Source organism: Canis aureus, chromosome 2 (assembly GCF_053574225.1).
Source record: "Canis aureus isolate CA01 chromosome 2, VMU_Caureus_v.1.0, whole genome shotgun sequence".
In the NCBI taxonomy this organism is placed as follows: Eukaryota; Metazoa; Chordata; class Mammalia; order Carnivora; family Canidae; genus Canis; species Canis aureus.
In genome coordinates this window covers 32,794,802-32,816,906 of record NC_135612.1, presented here as the reverse complement: position 1 = coordinate 32,816,906, position 22,105 = coordinate 32,794,802, and the positions used below count along the sequence as shown (strand labels likewise).

The following is a 22,105-nucleotide window of genomic DNA, read 5'->3' as shown; positions in this document are numbered from 1 at the left end:
ATACAATATAAACTTAATCATGCTTAGCAAGTACTTTTATTTTCAACTTTACACAGCTGAATATTTCTACTATATACAGTATCCTTCAAACTTACTAAATTTGCTTTTACAATCAGGGGGAAATGCTATTAAAAATGGGTAATGAGGGACACCTGGGGGGCTCAGCGGTTGAGCATCTGCCTTTGGTTCAGGGCATGATCCTGGGGTTCCCTGTGGGAAGCCTGTTTCTCCCTCTGCCTATATCTCTATGTCTCTCAAGAATAAATAAATTTTTTTAAAATGGGTAATGATAGTTGAGTGAAGTAAGTCAATCGGAGAAGGACAAACATTATATGTTCTCATTCATTTGGGGAATATAAATAATAGTGAAAGGGAATATAAGGGAAGGGAGAAGAAATGTGTGGGAAATATCAGAAAGGGAGACAGAACCTAAAGACTGCTAACTCTGGGAAATGAACTAGGGGTGGTAGAAGGGGAGGAGGGCGGGGGTGGGAGTGAATGGGTGACGGGCACTGGGGATTATTCTGTATGTTGGTAAATTGAACACCAATAAAAAATAAATTTAAAAAAATGGGTAATGATATGGAATGATCATCCATAGAGACGTCAAATAAAATTAGCAGGGAAGAACGTGGGGACCCCACAGAGGCAGCTAGTATGCACACATCTATGAATCTTGAGCTTTAGGAGGGGAGTTCATGAGAAGACACACACACAAAAAAAAACCTTAATTAATAACTGCCTCTAATGAAGGAACTGAGTGCCTATGAGACAGGAATAAGGAAACTTACACTTTATTTCTGAATAAGAAATATAATGATCTTTAAAATAGCAACACATATGCTGAATCTATTCAGATGAGGTACGAGGAGCCCTCACCAGAAAACTGCTTCAGGAGAAGCATGAAACTGGGGCTCCCCTCAGGCAATCATAACCTTGGCCCTGGAGAAAGAGCCCAACAGTCCTAAATCTGTACAGTGTAAGTCACTCTCTGTTATACAAATACTCAAGAAACACTAACACACAAATAGTTTGGATCCATGCCCATCCATACCAGTCAACCATCCAGCCTATTGCTAGTTCCAAAAAAAAGGTAAAACCCACCACTAACCAGTAAGTTGAGAAATGAGGAAAAGAAATCTATAAAAATGTAGAACATATCACTAACAGAATAGCTAAAACAAAGATGTAATAACACCAAATGCTGACAAGAATGTGGAAAAACTAAACCACTCATACGTAGCTGATAAGACTGTAAAATTGTACAGCCATTCTAGAAAGAGCATGGCAGTGTTCTACAAACCTAAACATAAGACATAAGAACTGAACTCCAGCGCATTTATTCCAAAAAATAAAACTTAGGTTCACACAAAAACCTGCCCACAAATATTCATAGCAGCTTTATTCATAATGCTCAAAATTGTTAAGTAACTGAGTGTCCTTCAATAGATGAATAAACAAAATGAAATTCAACCATGTCATAGAAATCTACTATGTAATGATGATACATGCCAACTACTTGGAAAAATCTCAAGGAGATAACACTGACTGATATAAGCCAAGGTTACAGAACAGACATCAAGAACAGACTAGGGGCTACCCAAGGAGACAGAAGAGGGAAAGGGAAAGGAAGTGAGTGTCATTATAAAAAGGCTCCTTGTCCTGTACTCTGTGGCACTGGTAACAGAAATCCACACCTGTGATAAAATCACATGGAAAGGCACGCGTATGTGCCTGTACACACACAGGTATGCATACACACACACGAGTTGAGAACATGTAAAACTGAGGAAATCTGAGTGAGAGAAGTCATCTGGATCAGAGTCAATATCCTCAATGTGACAGTAAACTATAGTTTTGTAAGTGGCTACCACTGGAGGAAAGTACGTGAAGGGTATAAGGACCTTGAGAGCTTGTTTGGAGGTTCTAGCAGGGGAGTGCAGCTACTCATATACCCTTGACCGAAGAACGGTCCTCCTCTATCGGGGATGGTTGTCCTCTTCGACCGAGCGTGCAGCTTCGGGAGGGATGCACATGGAGCAGTGAGGGAGAAAGGGGACACCCGCCTAGCCAGCCAGATCAGCCGAATCAACCCTGGCGATCAATGGGGTGACAGATGTCACAGCCAGATCGCCCTCACATCCAGGTGAAGGGTATAAGGAATCTGTACTATTTCTCGCAACTCCATATGAACCCACAATCATCTCAAAATACATATTTTTTTAATTTTAGGAATTTGCTTGACCTAGTGAAAGGTAGATTTCAATTAATCCATCAACACTTATGTCACCACAAATAAAAAGCACAGAGAAAAATCAGTTGGGGTCTCAGTCACTTCTGCATCTTAGAAAATTCAGTCTCATTTAACAAACACATAAAAGTGCTTAAAGAGTCTTAAAACCTACCACCTCCATAGGCAGAACCCTTCTCTGATCAGTGATCACCACAAAGGACCACTCACTTTCCAGACAAGAAGGAAAGAAAGAACCGTGCTGCTGGCTATCATCACATGTGTAGGAATCCTCTGTCACTTGGTTTATCTTAAAACTATCAAATATAGAACATGTAATCTGATTTCAACTAGATTTAAAAAGAAAAACAAAACATGAGAAATGCTTCATTTATCACTTATTGTTCCATGTAGCAAGATAATAAGGTGTTTTTGTTTTTGTTTTTGTTTTTGTTTTTGTTTTTTGCCCACTGCTTCTTTCTGCCCCTGTACATTTCATGTGCTCCACAGGGAATAAAAGTCAGTATTACAATTAAATAAAACCAATTCTTTTTGCTACATAAAATATGGGTTATACCTAGAAATATCTTAGTCAAGCCTTCTGAGAACAAAACTGTGGTAGACAGCCACAATTTGGAAAAACAAAACTTTATATAAAGCCTTAAGCATTCTAGTTAATGTCTCAGAAAATCTGCCAATGTATACCAATATATTAAAAAACTATATGCCTGAAAGCATCTCTTACAATAAAAGAATTAGAAAATCACATTAGGAAGAAAAAAATAAACATCTAAACTAGCTACTCACTAAATATCATGATCTGACTACTCTACCCTACCCAGTAGCAAAATAAAACAAGACAAAAAGAATGCTAATGTTCAGACTCCATTTTCAAAAATCTAGACATGTTTGTCTCCACTTTCGCTGGCTTCCACAGTTTCTTTACCGACAGAAAAGGGTTTTAAAATAATGGCACAGATTATGAAGCACAGTTTGTTACTCTGAGCAAATGGGCAAAGCCATTCTCCAGACTATATGAAACTATGAAAAAGGAAAGCAAGAATAAAATGTCCTGGGGGATCCCTGGGTGGCTCAGCGGTTTGGCGCCTGCCTTTGGCCCAGGGCGCGATCCTGGAGTCCCGGGATCGAGTCCCACGTCGGGTTCCCGGCATGGAGCCTGCTTCTCCCTCCTCCTGTGTCTCTGCCTCTCTCTCTCTCTCTCTCTGTCTGTCTCTATCATAAGTAAATAAATCTTTAAAATAAAATAAAATATCCTAAGTATATTGCAAGTCAAACTTAAACTTGCCTTAACAAAACAACCTGCATTTTATATTTAGCTGGTATCAGGATTCCTTCTTCATTATATTATTACCTTTTTTTGTCCACAGGAGGCAAAGAAACACTGCTGCTTTTCCACTTAACTTTGACATTCTCCTGGAAAACAGTTCTATTCAAGGCAATGAAATACCGTTCCAAAATAACCAGCCTCTGCTTGAGTCTCAGGGCTGAAAGGGTAGTAGTGGCTGACTGGATGGCCAGAGTTTGCTGTTCTTTAACCAACACAGACAGACATTCTTTCAATTCATTCACATCTAGAAAACAAGAGAAGAAAATACTCGACCTCTCAGTATCTTCCATATAGTTTGGAACAATGTTAATAAAATGGATAATAGCAATAGTATCTAACACTTGAGTACTTAATATGGGCCAAAAATGGTTTTAAGCACCTTATACATACAAGGTAATTCTCATAGTCTCACACGATATTACCCCATCAAGAGATAATATTGTACATGTATTTTAAGGACCAGGAAACTGAGGCACAGAGAATTTACTCAAGGTGACCCAGAGGATTACAGTACATGAGACAGACCACTGTTAGCCACCATGGTATGTTGCCTCTCTAAAGCACTATTAAAGGTTTTAACACAAAATTATAAAGTCAATACTTATCAGCAGCATATTTCCTACACACAGAGAAAAACTCTACCCATTATATTCATGTTATATAACCAAACTCAAAATAAAAATGTTTCAATAAAATTGCCTAGCACACATGACTCATGAAAAGTAATACATTTACTGGAATATTTCAGAGGAAGATAAAATAATTACACTGAACCTTTAACAACACAGTTTTAAACTATACAGGTCCACTTATACACACATTTTTTTCAATATATTGGCAATTTTTTTGGAGATCTGCAACAATTTGAAAAAACTCACAGACAAATCACAAAACCTAAAAATATAAAAAAAAATTAAGAAGTTAGGTATGTCATGAATGCACAAAATACATGTAACTACTAGTCTATTTTATCATTTGCTACCACAAAATATACATAAATCTATTATAAAGTTAAAATTTATCAATACTTATGACAAATACTTACAGTCCCTACAAGATTGAAAGAAATGTAAACAAATCTAAAGATATAGTATTAAATCACAAGAACATAAAATTAACCACAGTACATACTTAATGTAACATACTACTATAACAATTTCATAACCACTCCTGTTGTTTTTGTAGTGAGCTCCAGGATTGCAAATATCGGCTTACAACACCAGGAGATGCTAACCATCTCCACATGAGCACCTGTCTAGTAAACTGCAGACTGCAGTAAAAAATGATCTCTAGTAGTTCTCATATATCTTTTCACTGTGTTTAGTGCAATATCATAAACCTTGAATAAAACTATGGGACTCCTACAGAGTGTCACTCATGATGCTGGAAGTGCTCCCAAGAAGCAGAGAAAAATCTTGACATTATAAGAAAAGGTTGAACTGTTTGATAAATACCATAGACTGAGGTCTACAGCTGTGACTGTCATTTCAAGATAAATGAATCCAGTGTAAAAACCGATGTTAAAAAAAAAAAAAGAGGAAATTCATGAAACTGACACAGCAGCTACACCAGCAGACACAAAAACACTGTACTTTCTGTGAAATACCTTTTTATGTGGTATTGAAAATGCCGATTTTATGCAGGTGAAGGATTGCTATAAGAAAGGAATACCTATAGAGACTCTAATGTGATTCAAGAAAAAGCAAAGCCATTTTCCAATGACAACCTAAAGCAAAGTGTAGGTGAAGATCAAAAGTTGGAGAATTTAATGCCAATAAGATGGTTTGATAATTTCAGAAAGAGGTCTGGCTTAAAAAATGTCAACAGGAAAAGCAGCTTGTCAATCAAGAGGAAGTAGACAAAGTCTCAAAATGCCATTCAGAAAGTCACTGAGGAAAATGAATACGTGCCTGCACAGGTTTTTAATACAAATGAAAGTGTCCTATTCTGGGGGGGAAAAAATGCCACAAACAGCAGTTATTACTAAGGAGGAGAAGTGAGCACTAGGACTTAAGGCAGGCAAGGCTAGAAAAACTGCACTGTTCTGGTACAAATGCAGTAGGTTTACCATCAGGACTGCCCTTATCTATAAAGCTGCTAATCCCCAACCTTTGAAGGGCAAACAAAGATAAACACCAACTGCCAGTTTTGTGGCAGTCCATCAAGAAGGCCTGGACAAGAGCCCTTTTCCTGGAAAAGAAAAGGAATTAATTAGTAATAAAAAAAAAAAAACATATGAAAGTATAAATCTCATTAGAAAGAAAAATATAGGGACTGGGTGGGCTCAGTGGTTGGGCATGTGCCTTTGGCTCAGGGCGTGATCCTGGGGTCCAGGATCGAGTTCAATATCCAGGCTCCCTGGGAGGAGCTTGCTTCTCCTCGGCCTATGCCTCTGCCTCTATCTCTGTGTCTCTCATTAATAAATAAATAAAATCTCAAAAAAAAAGAAAAAGAAAGATAAATATACAGTAAAGGTAAGTGATTAATCACTTATAAACCTACCATAAAGGTCAAAAGACAAAATTAGTAAAAGTAAGTACAAGTATAATAGTTAAGAGATACACAAGATAAAAAGATGTAAACTATGACATCAAAACATAAAGCATGGGGGAGAGAGTAAAAATTTAGAACTTTAGAATACTTTCAAACTTAAGCTGTTATCAACTTAGACTGTTATGAATGTGTAAGCCTCAGGCTAACCATAAAATAAAAACCTATAGCAGATACACAAAAGATAATGGTAAAGACTGTTATGAATGTGTAAGCCTCAGGCTAACCATAAAATAAAAACCTATAGCAGATACACAAAAGATAATGGTAAAGAAATCTAAGCATAACAATAAAGAAAGCCATCAAACCACAAAGGAGGAAAGCAAGGAGAAGAAAGGAACTACAAATCAGCCAGAAAAAATATTAATAAAATGGCAATAAGCACATACCTATCAATAATTAGTATACATACATAGAAAATTCTCTAAAAGACATGGAATGGCTAAATGGATTAAAAAAAAAAAAAAAAAACAAGATCCATCTATAAGCTGCCTACAAGAGATTCACTTTCAGATGGAAGGACACAAACAGACTGAAAGTAAAGGGATGAAAAAAGATATTCTGTGCAAATGACAACCAAAGCAAAGTGGGTGTAGCTATACTTGTAGCAGACAAAACAGACTTAAAATAAAGACTGTATAAGAACCAAAGAAAATGAAAAGCATTACATAATGATAAAAAATGATTAAAAAGTCCACCCAACAGAAGGTATAACATTTATAAATATTTACATACCCAACAAAGGAACAAATAAATACATAAAGCACATACCAACAAACCTAAAGAGAGAAAAAGACATCAGTACAGTAACAGCAAGGTACTTTAATATTCTACTTTCATCAGTGGATAAATCAACCAGGCATAAAATCAATAAAGAAATACTGCCTTAAACTACACATCAGACCAGATGGACTTAACAGATATATATATATATCAAAAACAACAGAAAACACATTCTTCTCATGTCAACATGGAAATTCTCCAGGAGAGATCATATATTAGACCACCAGAAAAGCCTCAATAAATATAAGACTGAAATCACATCAAGCAACTTTTTCAACTGCAATAGTATGAAACTAGAAATCAATTACAAGAAAACTGAAAAATTCACAAATATGTGAAGATTAAACAACATGCTACTTGGCAACCAAGGGGTCAACCAAGAAGTCAAGAGAAATCAGAAAACACCTTGGACAAATGAAAAAAATATATATATATAGCATACCAAAACTTACAGGATACAGCAAAAGCAGTTCTAAAAGGGAAGGTCATGACAATAAATGCCTACATCAATAAACATGATACAACTCAAATAATCTAACTTTACGCTTCAAGAAACTACAAAAAGAAGAACAAATGAAGGATAAAGTTAGTAGAAGGAAGGAAAAAACAAAGATCAGAGAATAATGAAATAAATAATAAAAAGACAATAGAAAACAAGAATGGTTTTTGAAAAGATAAAACTGACAAACCTGTAGCTAAAGTCACCAAGAGGTGTTACAACTGATACTACAGAAATACAAAAGATCGTCAGAAACTACTAGGAACAATTATACACCAACAAACTCACAATCCAGAAGAAACTGACAAATTCCTAGAAATATACAACTTTCTACAACTGAATGAGAAATAGAAAATATGAAAAGATGTAATCAGTAATAAACAACACAAACAAAAAAAATCCAGAAACAGATGGCTCCACTGGTGAATTTTCCAAACATTCAAACAAGAATTAATACCAACCCTTCTCCAAAAACCTGGGGAGGAGAGAACACTTCCTACTGATTTTATGAGACCAGAATTACTGATACCAAAGCCAGATAAGGATAGCAGAAAGAAAAAAAAAAAAGAGTTACAGGCCAATTTCCCTAATTAATATACACACCAAAATCCTCAGCAAAATATTAGTAAACTGAGTTCATCAATACATTAAAAGGATGCTACACCATGATCAAGTGAGATTTATTCCCAGGGATGCAAAAACAGTTCAACATCCACAAATCAATCAATGTAATATACATTAACAAAATGAAAAATAAAAATTATATGATACTTCAATAGATTCAGAAAAAGCATTTGACAAAATTCAACATCTATTTTAGATAAAAGCTCTCAACAAAGTAGGTACAGATAAAATGTACTTCAAGATAAGAAAGGCCATATATGACAAGCCCACAGCTAACACTGACTTAACACTGGAAAGCTAGAAGCTTTTCTTACAAAATTAGGAACAAGACAAGGATGTCCTCTCACCACTTTTATTCAACATAGTGTTAGAAATTCTAACTAGAGCATTTAGACAAGAAAAAAAAATAAAAGCATCCATATTGCAAGGAACAAATAAAACTGTCACTACTTGCAGATGACATGATATTATATTTAGAAGACCCTATAGGCCACCAAAAAAAATTGTTAGAACTAATAAACAAAACCGTAAAGTAGCAGAATACACGTTAAAGGGGGCACTTGATATGATGAGCACTGAGTGTTATATGCAACTGATTAATCACTAAACTCTACCTCTGAAACTAATACTACATATTAATTTTATGTTAACTAATTTTAAATTTAAAAATAAAAATTTTTAAAAAGTAGAATAAAAAAGTCAATACACAAAAATCTGATGCACGCCTATAAACCAATAATGAACTATCAGAGAAATCAAGAAAATCCCATTTATAACTGCATCAAAAAGAATAAAATACCTAAGAATAAATTTAACAAAGGAGGTTAAAAACCTGTAAAAGCCGAAGACACTGATGAAATAAATTGAAGATGATGTAAATACACAGAAAGATAATCTGTGCTCATGGGCTAGAAGAATCAATATTGTTAAAATATCCACACTACTCTAAGCAATCTACAGATGCAAAATCTCTATCAAAACTTCTGTGGCATTTTTCACAGAAACAGAAGGATCCTGATATTTATACAGAACCACAAAAGGAGAAATAGCCAAAGCAATCTTCAGAAAAGAGAACAAAGCTATAGGCATCACACTCCCTAATTTCAAACTATGTTACTGTGTTATGGTAATCAAAACAGTATGGCATTAGCATAGAAACACACAGAGATCAATGGAACAGAATGGAGAGCCCAGAAATAAACCTACACACATAAGGTCAATTAATTTACAACAAAAGAGCCAATAATATATAGTGGGGAAAGGACAGTCTCTTAAGTAAATAAATGGTACTGGGAAAAAAAAATGGTACTGGGGAAATTGGACAGGCACATGCAAAAGAATGAAACTGGACCACTATCTTACACCACACACAAAAATTAACTCAAATGGACAAAAATTTGAACATAAGACCTGAAACCATAAAAATCCTAGAATTCGACATTAGTGGTATGCCTCCTGACACAGATCTTGGCAATGATTTTTTTCAATCTGACACGAAAAGCAAAAATAAACAAAGTGGGACTCAACAAACTAACAAGCTTCTGTGTAGCAAAGGAAACCATCAACAAAACGAAAAGGCAACCTACTAAATGAAAAAGTATTTGCAAATGAATATATCTGATAATGGATAAGGGGTTAATATCCAAAACATATTTTTAAAAAGCAACTCTATAACTCAATAGCAAAAAAACAAACAATCCAATTAAAAATGAGAAGAGGATTTAAATATATAGTTTTCCAAAGAAGACATACAAAGGGACAACAGGTACATGAAAAGGTACTCAACAACAACAATCAAATAAACACAAATTGAAACAATAATTCAATATAACTTCACCTCTTTAGAATGGCTAGTATCAAAAAGACAAGAAATAACAAGTGCTGGTTAAGATGTAGGAAAAAGGAACACTTGTGTAGCAAAGTACTGTTGTTGTGAATGTAAAAACTGGTGCAGCCACTATGGAAAACAGGAAGTTTCTCAAAAAATTAAAAATAGAATTATTATATGATTCAGTAATTCTACTTCTGGATATTTATCTGAAGAAAACAAAAACACTAATTTGAAAAGATATATGCACCCCCATTTCCAGCATTAAAATTTCAGCAATATAAGTAGCATTTGCTACTTACAATAGCCAAGTAATAGAAACAACCTAAATGTCCATTTGTGGACAGATGGGTAAAGAAAATATAGTATATATATATATATACACATACAATGTAATATTCAGACATAGAAAAGAAGCAAATCCTTCCATCTGTAACAATATAGATGGACTCTGAGGGCATTATGCTAAGTGAAATAAGTCAGACATAAAAAGATAAATACCATAAGGGGCACCTGGGTGGCTCAGTCAGTTAAGTGTCTGCGTTAAGCGTGTCTGACTTCAGTTCAGGTCATGATCTCAGGGTTCTGGGATCAAGCCCCCAGTCTGCTTGTTCCTCTGCCCCTATCCTTGCTTGGGCTCATTCTCTCTCTCAAATAAATAAATAAATAAATAAATAAATAAATAAATAAATAAATAAAATCTTAAAAAAAAAAAAAAAAAAAAGGTCGTCTGGGGATGGGGTAACTTCGTGATGGACATTAAGGAGGGCATGTGATGTAATGAGCCCTGGGTATTATATAAGACTGATGAATCACTGACCTATACCTCTGAAACCAATAATACATTATATGTTAATTGAATTTAAATTTTTCAAATGCAAAAACAAAAAGATAAATACTATCTGCTCTCACCTGTATGTGGAATCTAAAAAACAAAACCAAGCTTAAGGATACAGAGAACAGGCTGGTTGCCTGAGGCAAGGGGATGAGGTGGTTGAAGGAGAAGGCGAAATGGTAAGGGGATTAAATGGTACAAATTTTTAGTTATAACATAGGTCATAGGAGTGTAATGTTCAACACAGTGACTATAGGTAATAATACTGCACTGCATATTTGTAAGTTACTAGGAGAGTGGATCTTAAAAGTTCTCATCACAGAAAAAGAAATTTTTTAACTATATATGATGACAGAGTGTAATGAACTACTGTGATGATCATAACAAATCTTTACAATGCACACCTGAAACTAACAATGTTATATATTATATCTCATTTTATAAAAAGGAAAAATGAGCAGTCACAGGCAACTGTGATCTAACATTCTTCTCATTGAACTCTGGTCATTAAAGAATGGGGTGGGGTTGAAAAGTATTCTAAGAAGGAAGACTGAAAACTTCCCAAATTTAGCAAGACATAAATCTACAAATTCAAGAAGGTGAGCAAATTCCAAACAGGATGAACCCAAAGAAATCCACATGAAGATTCATTATAATTAAACTAAAGACAAAAAAAAAAAACTTAAAAGCAGAAAAAAAAAAAAAAACACTTTGTGGTAGAATAACAGTTCATGTAATAACAAATTTTTTATAAGAAGACATGGACAACAGCTAAAGCAACAAAATATTCTGAAATGATGAAAAAAAGAATCGTCTATCCAGAACCCTAAATCTAGCAAAAATGTCCTTCAGGAATGAAAGGAAAAATCAAACATTCTCAAATGAAGGAAAAGAAAATCTGTCATCAGCAAACCTACACTAAAAGAATGGCTAAAGAAAGTTCTCTAAACAGAATGGAAATAATAAAAGGAAAACCTTGGCACTCGGGAAGGAAGAACACTGTAAATAACACATGGGTAAATACAATAGGCTATTCTTCATCTCTTGATTTTTCTAAATCATGTCTGAAGCTTCAACCAAAAATTATAAAATTGCTAAATGTGGTTATAAATACCAATAGAAATATTTGTGGCAATCATATGAACAGAAAAGGATAAAGAGACATAAAGGGAAGTAAGGTTTCTGTATGTCAATCAAGCTAGTTAAATGACACAACCGGAAACTGCTTAGTTATGTATATATAATGTATTAATTAGACAAACCACTAAAAAGGCTACTCCAAAAAATAAACTCAAAAACTCTATAGATAAATCAAAATGGAATTCTAAAAATGCTCAAGTAAACCACAGGGAGGCAGCATAAACAAAACAAAAATGAAAAAAACAGCAAACAGAAATCATAATACAGCAGTCTCAAGCTCTAATTTATCAATAATTACATGAAATTCAATGCAAACAGTCTAAATACACCAGTTAAAAGACACGTTGGTAGAGTGAACCAAAAAACAACATGACCCAATTCTGCCATCTATAAGAAAATGATTTCAAATAGGCAAATTAAAAGTAAATGGATATGGGGGTGCCTGGGTGGCTCAGTCAGTTAAGAATCTGACTCTTGATCTCAGCTCAAGTCTTGATCTCAGGGTTAGGAGTTCAAACCTTACGTTGGGCTCCATGCTGGGTTTGGAGCCTACTTTTAAAAAATATTTTTTTTAAGTAAATGAAGAGAAAAAAAACAAAAAGTATGCAAACAGTAAACAAAGGAGAGCAAAAATGGGTATATTTATATCAAATAAATGTCAGAGCAAAGATAATTACTAGGAATAAAGAGCAACAAAAAATAAGAAAATGGCCAACCCAATAAAGCCTAACAATTCTAAATGTGCATGCACCAAACTGCAAAATATGTGACACACACAAAAAAAAATCCTGAAAAGAGGAAAAAAACATTTATATAGTCTGAGTTGGAGACCTCAACATTTCTCTCAACAACTGAGAGGAGAAAGAAGGGAGAAAGAAAATCAGTAAAGATATAAAAGAATGCAACAATACCATAACCAACAGCATCTAATAAACATTTAGAACACTCCAGCCAACAGGAGAATACCCAATCATTCACAACAAGTATCAAAACAGATCATATCCTGGCATAAATATTCCCTCAACAAATTTAAAATAAGTGAAATCATACAGAATATGCTATCCAAAACAATGGAAACAAAGTAGAAATCAGTAACAGAAAAATACTGGGAAAAATCACCAAACTCTTAGGAACTAAACACACCCTGAAATAATCCATGGGTCAAAGAGACAGGGAAGCAAAAATATACTGACCTGAATTAAAATGCAAATAAAGTGAGAGAAATGTATAGTACTAAATGGGTCATAGGAAAAATCTAGCAAAATAAAACAAAAAGTAAGCAGAAAGATGAAAATAATTAAAAGTAGAAACAATGAGAATGAAAATGGAAAAAAAATAGAGAAAAACCAATGAAATAAAGAACTGGTTCTTTCAAAAAATCAATAGAATTGACACCTCTAAACAGAACTGACAAAACACACCCCAAAAAAGGACATAAATTACCACTATCAAGAAAGAAACAGGAACTACATATAATTACAGAGGTAGAACTCTACATGTATAAATTAGACAACCTAGACAAAATAAACTGATTCCCCAAAAAATACGAACTACTTCAACTCAGCAAATATAAAACAGATCATTTAAGTTGACCTACAACTATTAAGACAACTGAATTGATCATTTTAAAAATCTCAGAAAGGAAATCACAAGGTCCAGATTGCTTCCCTGGAGAATGTTAGCAAATATTAAAATAGAATTAACACAGAATCTAAATAGTCTTTTCTGGAAAATAGAAAAGGAAATACTCTCAATTCATTTTAAGAAACTAGTATTAGCATGGTATCAAAACCAAAGAGAGACAGTACAAAAAAAAATTACAGAATACTGTTCTCATGAATATAGGCACAAAAATCCTTATCAAAATATTAGTAAGTAGCATTAGGCAATATATAAAAAGAATTATACATCACCAACAACTGGTATTTATTCCAGGAATGCAAAGCTGGTTTAGCAGTCAAACATCAGATCCTTCACATTAACAAATGAAATGGAAAAAAAAATCACATTACAAATCAAGTAATGTAGAAAAAACACTTGACAAAGTTCAACACCTCATTTCTGATAAAAACTCTCAGGAAACTGGAATAGACAGGAATTTCCTCACCTTTATAAAAAGCATCTACAAAAACCTATGCTAATATTATAATGAAAAGACTGAAAGTTTTCCCCCTAAGATCAGGAATAAAGTAAAGTTGTTCTTACCACTCTTAGGAAACACAGTAAATAAGTTCTAACCAGAACAATAAGGAAAGATAATGTAATGAAAGGCACACAGACTGAAAAGGGAGAAATAAAACAGATTGTCTATGTAGAAAATCCAAAAAAAAAACTTCCTAGTCAATTCAGCCAGGTTGCAGAATACAAGAAAACTATATAGAAATAATTTATTATGGAAAGGCAAAGGAACTAGAATAGCTAGAATAATGTGAAAAAAAAAAAAGAAGAAAGTGGGAAAAACCAGTCTGATTTTAAGACTTACTCTTAGCTACACGAGAGTGTGGTGTAGGCAGACAGATACACACGTGGATTAGTAAAACAGAATAGAAAAATGAGAAATAGACCACACAAGTATACCCAATTAATTCTTGACAAAGGTGCAGAAGCAATTGAACGATAGTAAGTTAGCCTTTTCAAAAAATGATACTGGAGCAATAAGTTATTATAAACAGACAAAAAAAAAACTTGACCTAAAACCCATATTGCACACAAAATTTAACTCAAATAGAACAGAACATATATGTAAAACATAAAACTACAAAACTTTTAGAAAAAAAATAGGGAAAAATCTTCAGGTTCTAGGGATAGGCAAAGAGGAAGAGGAGGAAGAGGAAGCCGAGTAAGATAAAGGAGAAGGAAGAGGAGGAAGCAAAATCCATTGAAATTTATTAAAATTTTAAACCTTTGTTGTGCTAAAGACACTGTTGAGAGGATGAAAAGATAAGCTATGAAGTGAGACAAATTATTTGCAAACCATATATAAGATAAAGGACTAATATCTGGAGTAAGTACAGAACTCCAAAAACACAACAGTAAAGAAAAAAAACCTAACTAGAAAACAGGCAAAAGACATGAACAGGTAGTCCACTAAAAAAGATACACAGATGGTAAACAACCACAGGGGATTGCAAATTAGAACCACAATGAGGTATCTCCACACCTAACAGCGAAAAATGTTTTAAAAGTGAGAACACTAAATGATGATGAGGACACAGAGAAACAGGATCACTCATACATTGCTGTTAGGAATATAAAATAGTGTAGCTACTATGGAAAAGTTTGCCAGGTCCTTAAAAAATTAAACATAGAATTACCATAGATCCAGCAATTCCACTCCTAAGTATATACACAAATAATTGAAAGAAGAACTTTTATATAAACTCATAGCAGTATTATTCAAAATAGCTAAAAGGTGGAAGCAACTTAAATACCCATCCATGGATGAATGGATAAACAAAAGGTTATATATACATATAATGGAATACTACTCAGCCTTTAAAAGGAAGGAAATTCTGACACATACTACAACATGGATAAGCCTTGAAGACATTATGCTAAATAATGAAATAAGCCAGACCAAAAAAGACAAATACTCTCTATGATTCCACTTACTCAAGGTAACTAGACTAGTCAAAATCCTAAAGACAGAAAATTGTGGTTTCCAGGTGCTAAGAGAAGGGAAGAAAAAGAAGTTACCATGTAATAAGTACAGAGTTTCCGTTTGGGAAGATGAAAGGTTCTGGAAATGGATGGTGGTGATGATTACAAAACAATGTGAACATGTTTAATGTCCCTGACTGTATATTTAAAAATTGTATGTATATAGAGTTTACCATGATATGAAAAAATTTAAGTTAAACTTTTAAGATTCAGTAACAACAACAACAAAATCCATCTATGGTATCTAGAAAAGAGGTGCCAGATCAAGCTTTCCAAAGTACCAGAATCTCAGTTCATAATACCTGGTTGCTTGCCCCACACCCAGCTCTCTAGGATTGATTTGGCCCTACATGCAGGTGCAGGAGTTTCTTCTTCATCTTTTTTCTCTTTGTCATTCAGATCTTCTTTCTTTGTTCCACTTTGAGTATCAACACCATCATCTGGAAAATAAATTTTTTTTTAAAAATCTATAAATTCCTTTTCAAATTGTAGCATCCACTTGTCAGTCTCTTTGCAAATGTCCCTCCCAGAAATGGAAAGGTTAAGTTACATCATTAGTTGAATGTTTGATGATTACAAGAAAATAATATGAATCACTACCACAAAAAGTACACTGTGTTTTATGAAGTAATAATAAATGATCTAGCAACCCTTTAATAAAGAAATTCACAGAGATCCCTAGGAGGCTCAGCAGTTTAGCGCCTGCCTTTGGCCCAAGACGTGATCCCGGAGTCCCACGATAGAGTCCCACATCAGGCTCCCTGCATGGATCCTGCTTCTCCCTCTGCCTGTGTCTCTGCCTCTCTCTCTCTCTCTTTGTCTCTCATGAATAAATAAATACAACCTTAAAAAAAAAAAAAAAGAAATTTACATATCATTCAAATTCTTCCTTGAAGCAGGTCTTCTAAAATATTCCATCAATTTCCTACCACATTTCACAACTAATAAACTTAGTCCTTGATGTTACCTAATTGAATTTCATGTGAACTACTTTTATTCAGTGATCCCCAACTGCTGTGTCCAAAAGAATAGAAGATGTGAAATGGGAGCATGATTCAAAAACCATTTTTAACTCTATATATTGCCATATTCCATCAACTGAGAACCACTGCTATACAGGACCACAATCATTGACAAAGTATAATTCAGGAGCTTTGGGACACACAAAAAAGTTGGAAACTGTGACTTTAGGCCACCAACAATTTAAAGTTTCAGTCAAGAGGCACCTGGGCTCAGGGCATGATCCCAGGGTCCTGGGATGCAGCTACATCAGTCTCCCTGCTCAGTGGGGAGTCTGCTTCTACCCCTACCAACCCCCTCCCCAGCTTGTACTTGCGCGCGCACGCTGTCTCTCTCTCTCTCTCTCTTGCTCTGCACTCTGTCTCTCAAATACATTTATTTTAAAATCTTTTAAAAAGTAAAATAATAGGGATGCCTAGGTGGCTCAGCGGTTGATCATCGGCCTTCAGCTCAGGGCATGACCCCAGGATCCAGGATCAAGCTCCCTGTGGGGAGCCTGCTTTTCCCTCTGCCTATGTCTCTGTCTGTCTCTTTCACTCTGTGTCTCTCATGAATAAATAAATAAAATCTTTTTTAAAAAGTAATAAAATAAGATTAAAAAATAGAGTTTCAGTCAAGAACAAATGTCATGAAACTCCTTATAATGCAAATAAAGACAGAACCTAAACCTTTAAGTATAAATGTGTCCTATCCTCAAAGGCACTCATTATTTTCTTAATGAAATAATTAGACATATACATTTAATCTGTGGAAGAGATTCTATCAAATTACAAACAGTAAGAAGTATCTAAAAATAACTAAAACCAACAAGTGACAAATATCAAAAAAACTGCTGCATTCTATAAGAGAAGTATCAGATATCAAACAGAAGGAATCCCAATTGACTAATGATATGAAGAGATACTCCAATTCTATTTAGAAAAATATAAATTAAAACAATGAAATATTACTTTACATTCACCAAATCGGCAATTATTAGAAAGCTAAAATATAAGCTCCAAGACAGGATTTTTTTCCCGTTTCATCTGGTTTCGTTCACTGATAAATCCCAAGTGCCTAGAACAACGCATGCCAGGAAGTAAGCCTGCCTTCGATGATCTGCTTGATCGTTAAATAATGTCAAATGTCAGCGGCTATGTGGAGCTGGGCACATAAACCTTTAGGCATAGGCTGGCCAAAGGGGTGGACCTCACACAGCCAGACTAAACAGCCAACAAGTGCCTCCAAGTTACATGAAAGGTCCTCTAATCCCTGGCTATGCTCACAGAACTCCCATAAAGGCCCACAATTAGGGGGATTCAAAGGATTGAAACCCACAGCAGTCCAATGCACTATGAATACCACTTAAAAATACAGTACTAAATGGCAAAGGGAAGAAACTCATGCTAAGGAATCACACATTCCATTTACACAAACTAAAAATGCATCATTAACATTAGCATGTTTCCTAATGATACACAAACATATTAGAAAGGAAAACATTTAAAAGATGGATTTGAAATGGTGTGCCAGGAACTGTGAAGCATAATTAACTCAACCCTCAGCTCCTGAAGCTAAAGAAAGGGCCTTAGCCACTGGCACACTTCATGTGTCCCATTCTTTCATCTTCCTGCCACAGCGATGACTAACAGTACCTCTCTTATTTACAGAAATATCCAACTGTGCATTAAATACAGATTATTTTTTGTAATACTTAAATTTTTATATATTACAAATATAAAAATTACACAGCACCTCTAAATTAAGCTCTACTGATTTGCTGAAGTCATAGAAAAAGGCTTGGAATCAGGTTCTGCAATCAGGTTCTCAGCCTTCAGTGTACATCAGAAGCACAGGGTGAGGGATACACATACACACATACATACACACACACACACACACACACACCCCTCAAATACCAAAACTGAGTTCTACTGCCTAAGATTCTGATTCAGTTGGTCTGGGGCAGGACCTAGGCACTAGCATTTTTAATTCCCAGGTATTTCTAATATTCGGCCATGATAAAGGACCACTGACACAGGAAATAAAACTTTACTAACAAAACGTAAATGCAACTGACCAAACAACAACAGTGGTTTTAGATACCACAGCCACTCTTAATATAACAAATTAAGGCCACACAGAATAAAACTTAAAAAAAAAATAAGACAAGTCAGAGGAAAGGCTAAATAACTTTGCACTTACGTTTTTTACAAATTACTCTTTTTGTGAAAAACTGAATAATGAAATAACTGTTATTGAGGTGGTTTTCTTAGATTTTATTTGAGAGAGAGAGAGAAAACGAGCGGGGTGAGGGACAAAGGAAGCAGGCTCACCGCTGAGCAGGGAGTCTGATGGAGGGCTCAATCCCAAATCCCAGGATCATGACCTAAGCCGAAGGCAGACACTTAATGGAGACATTAAGGGAGCCACCCTAGCACCCCTGTTATTGAGTTTTTTAATTAACAAGAGGGATTTGCTAATTTTTGCTTTTTTGCACAAGCATGAGACAAGCATCCTGGAATGAAAACCTGATTCTCCAATTTCAATCTTTTATAAGTAATTAGGCATATAAGGTCAGTCAAAGTCCCTAAACTTTAATTCTGCCATGAGTGAAAGCTCAGAAGCCCACCTTCAGCCTGCTATGTGACAAGCGAACTCTAGTGTCTGTATGGAAGACTTGGCCTCCGCTTCCATATGTCACCGCGTTTGCTCCTAACCAGGCATAAACAAAATGACTTTACTAGATGTGGATCCCAACCCCAGGGAGAATGACTAGCATTCCACAGAGGAAGAGGCAGGTCACCAGGACCCCAAATCTTTCCTTATAACCAGTCAGAAGATCCCCACTATAAGTGACTGGACAGAGACAGAAAATGAAAGCCCGGACTCTACAAGTTAGAAATTCAAAATACTGACAACATTTGGAGAGGGAGAGAGGAAAGGAGAAGGGAGAGAGAGAGAGAAAAGGAGGCCTGCATAGGAAGAAAAGGCAAGGCTGCAGCAGAGGATAGTTTCAAAGCATTCAGCTCTGGGCTGTGGGCCCTGCACCAGTTCACCGTGCCAGCCACTCTACTACCATGCCTCTGTCACAACAAAGACCCCGACTGTAGGGAAAACACCCAGGGCCGCAGTGGGCACAACAAAGGGGTAAATTCAAGCCCAATGTAAGTCAGGGTCTTATAAAGCAGCCCTCTGCCATGGGGAAGCCAATAGCCCTGACAATATATATGGAAGCTCTTAGAGGGGGGGAAAAATCAAATTGAAATAAATAAAGGTTCACAGTTTGACCCAAATGGAACTTCAAAGTTTACTGAAAAAATTTACACAACAAAAAGACAGATGGGCTTTTGTGCCTCTTTGATACAGGTACTGACTCAGCTTCAGTATCTGCTAAAATGCACCAATCAGAAAACCTTCGTGGATTTAAGTAAATCCTGGGGCTCAAATTACATTTACACCTGAAGATCCCACTAAATTTTAAAAAGTACCCCCTATAACCTTAGGAAAATTACTACATATAACCTAGAGAACAAATGCCTTACCTTAACTATCAAAACTACCGTCTTGCCTAAATTCTCCCTGGTCATAGCAACTACTGCCCTGAAATATCCCATAGTGGACATGGATGCTCTGACACAATAAATAAGTAATTGAAATTAAGTATTTAGCAATTACAAATTGGCTTAATAAGGGACCTATTACAGGTTGAATTTTGTCCCCCAAAAAGATTTTCAAGTCCTAATGTCTACTATCTATGAGTGTGACCTTATTGGCAAATAGGATCTTTTCAGATGATCAAATTAAGATGAAGGCATTAGAGTAGGCCTGAACTGAATATCATGATCATCAACCAAAAGGATACAATCACCATTTTACACATTGAGCCACCCAACTACAGCAAAATAGCATTCTAAAAAGAATGACATCTTGATTTCAGAATTGTAGCCTCTAGAACTGTGACGTACACACTGACTATTCACCAAGACACACCACATCTTGGGTCATAAGACAAATCTTAACAAAAGTTGAAATCACTCAACTAAGCATGTGTCCTGTCCATGTGGCATTAAACCAGAAAACAATAATAACAGAAAGATAAGTAGACAATGCAAAAAGACTCGGAAATTAAACAGCACATTTCAAAGTAATGCACAGGTCAGAGAAGCCTCAAGAGAAGTTTTTAAAAATTAAATGAAAATACATCAAAATTTGTAGGGTGCAATTAAAATAGTACTTTCAGGGAGATCTGTATTATTAAAAGCTTATGTTAGCAAAGAAAAAAAAAGGTCTGAAGTCAACAATTTAAACTTCTACCTTAAGAAATTAGAAAGAGAAATAAACCAAAATAAACACACACAAAATAAACCAAAAGCAAGCCGAAAGAGTGGAATAATGAAGAACAGAAACCAATAAAACTGAAAACAAAAACAGAAACAAATCAATGAAACTAAGAACTGATTTGTTGAAAGATCAATAAAATTAATAAACCTTATACAAGATTACTAGAGGGAAAAAAGGTAGTAATTAACAAATATCCAGAATGAAGGAGGTATATCTCTATAGCCTGGGCAGATATTAAAAGGATAAGAGAATACACCAACCCTAAATACATAAATAACAACTTAGATACAGAACAGTTCCTCAAAATCACAAACTACCAAAAGTCATCCAGGAAGAACTGGTTAAGCTAAATTGTATGATAACTATTCAAGAAATTTACCTCAGAATTTAAAACTTTCCAAAATAGAAATCTCAAGACCTGGGAAGTTTCAATGGAGAATTCTACTAAATATTTACGAAAGAAATTTATACCAATTCTACATGATCTCTTCCAGAAAATGGCAGGAGAAACATTTCCCAACTCCTTTTACAAAACCAGTATTACTCTAACACCAAAACTAGACAAACAAGAGTACAGTTGACCCTTGGACAACAAGGGAGTTAGGATACCAACTCCCTGACTGTTGAAAATTTGCACATAACTTTGGATTTCCCCAAAACTGAACTACTAATAATAGCCTACTCTTGACCAGAAGCCTTACTGATAACATAAACAGCCAATTAATACACGTTTTGTATGTTACATGTATTATATCTTACATTCTTACAATAAAATAAGCTACAGAAAAAAAATGTTAGGAAAACATAAGAAAAATACATTTACAGTACTGTACTGTAAACTATTTGCAAAGAAGCAGACACGCATAGTTCAAACCCATGTTGTTCAAGAGTCAATCATACAGGCAGGCCAGGTGGCTCAGAGGTTCAGTGCCGCCTGGAGACCCAGGATCGAGTCCCACGTCAGGCTCCCTGCATGGAGCCTGCTTCTCCCTCTGCCTGTTTCTCTGCCTCTCTCTCTCTCTCTCTCTCTCTCTCTCTCTCTGTCACTGTCTCTCATGAATAAATAAAAAAATCTTAAAGTCAATCTTACAAAAAATACAGCTCTATAGCTGTATCTATATATATCTATATATATATATATGAATATACCTCATGAACATAGACGCAAAATTCTCAACAGAATATCAGTAAATTGAATCCAACAATATATAGGAAGAATAATACACCATAAACATGAAGAGTTTATCCCAAGAATACAATGCTCG

The 22,105-nt window shown here is 35.1% G+C and overlaps 1 protein-coding gene across 9 annotated transcripts in view; it reads right to left on the bottom strand.

Moving 5' to 3' along the window:
- HERC2 (HECT and RLD domain containing E3 ubiquitin protein ligase 2) overlaps window positions 1–22,105 on the bottom strand; it is a 243,912-nt gene that overhangs the window by 188,495 nt on the left and 33,312 nt on the right. For 8 of the 9 annotated variants that reach the window (XM_077868196.1, XM_077868211.1, XM_077868216.1 and 5 more), the window contains 2 exons: window positions 15,800–15,937; window positions 3,603–3,822 (listed from right to left, as the gene is read on the bottom strand). In XM_077868196.1, the coding sequence (XP_077724322.1) occupies window positions 3,603–3,822; window positions 15,800–15,937 (358 nt within the window). The remainder of the gene's footprint in view (window positions 1–3,602; window positions 3,823–15,799; window positions 15,938–22,105) is intronic. The other variant, XM_077868226.1, reaches the window with a different exon arrangement.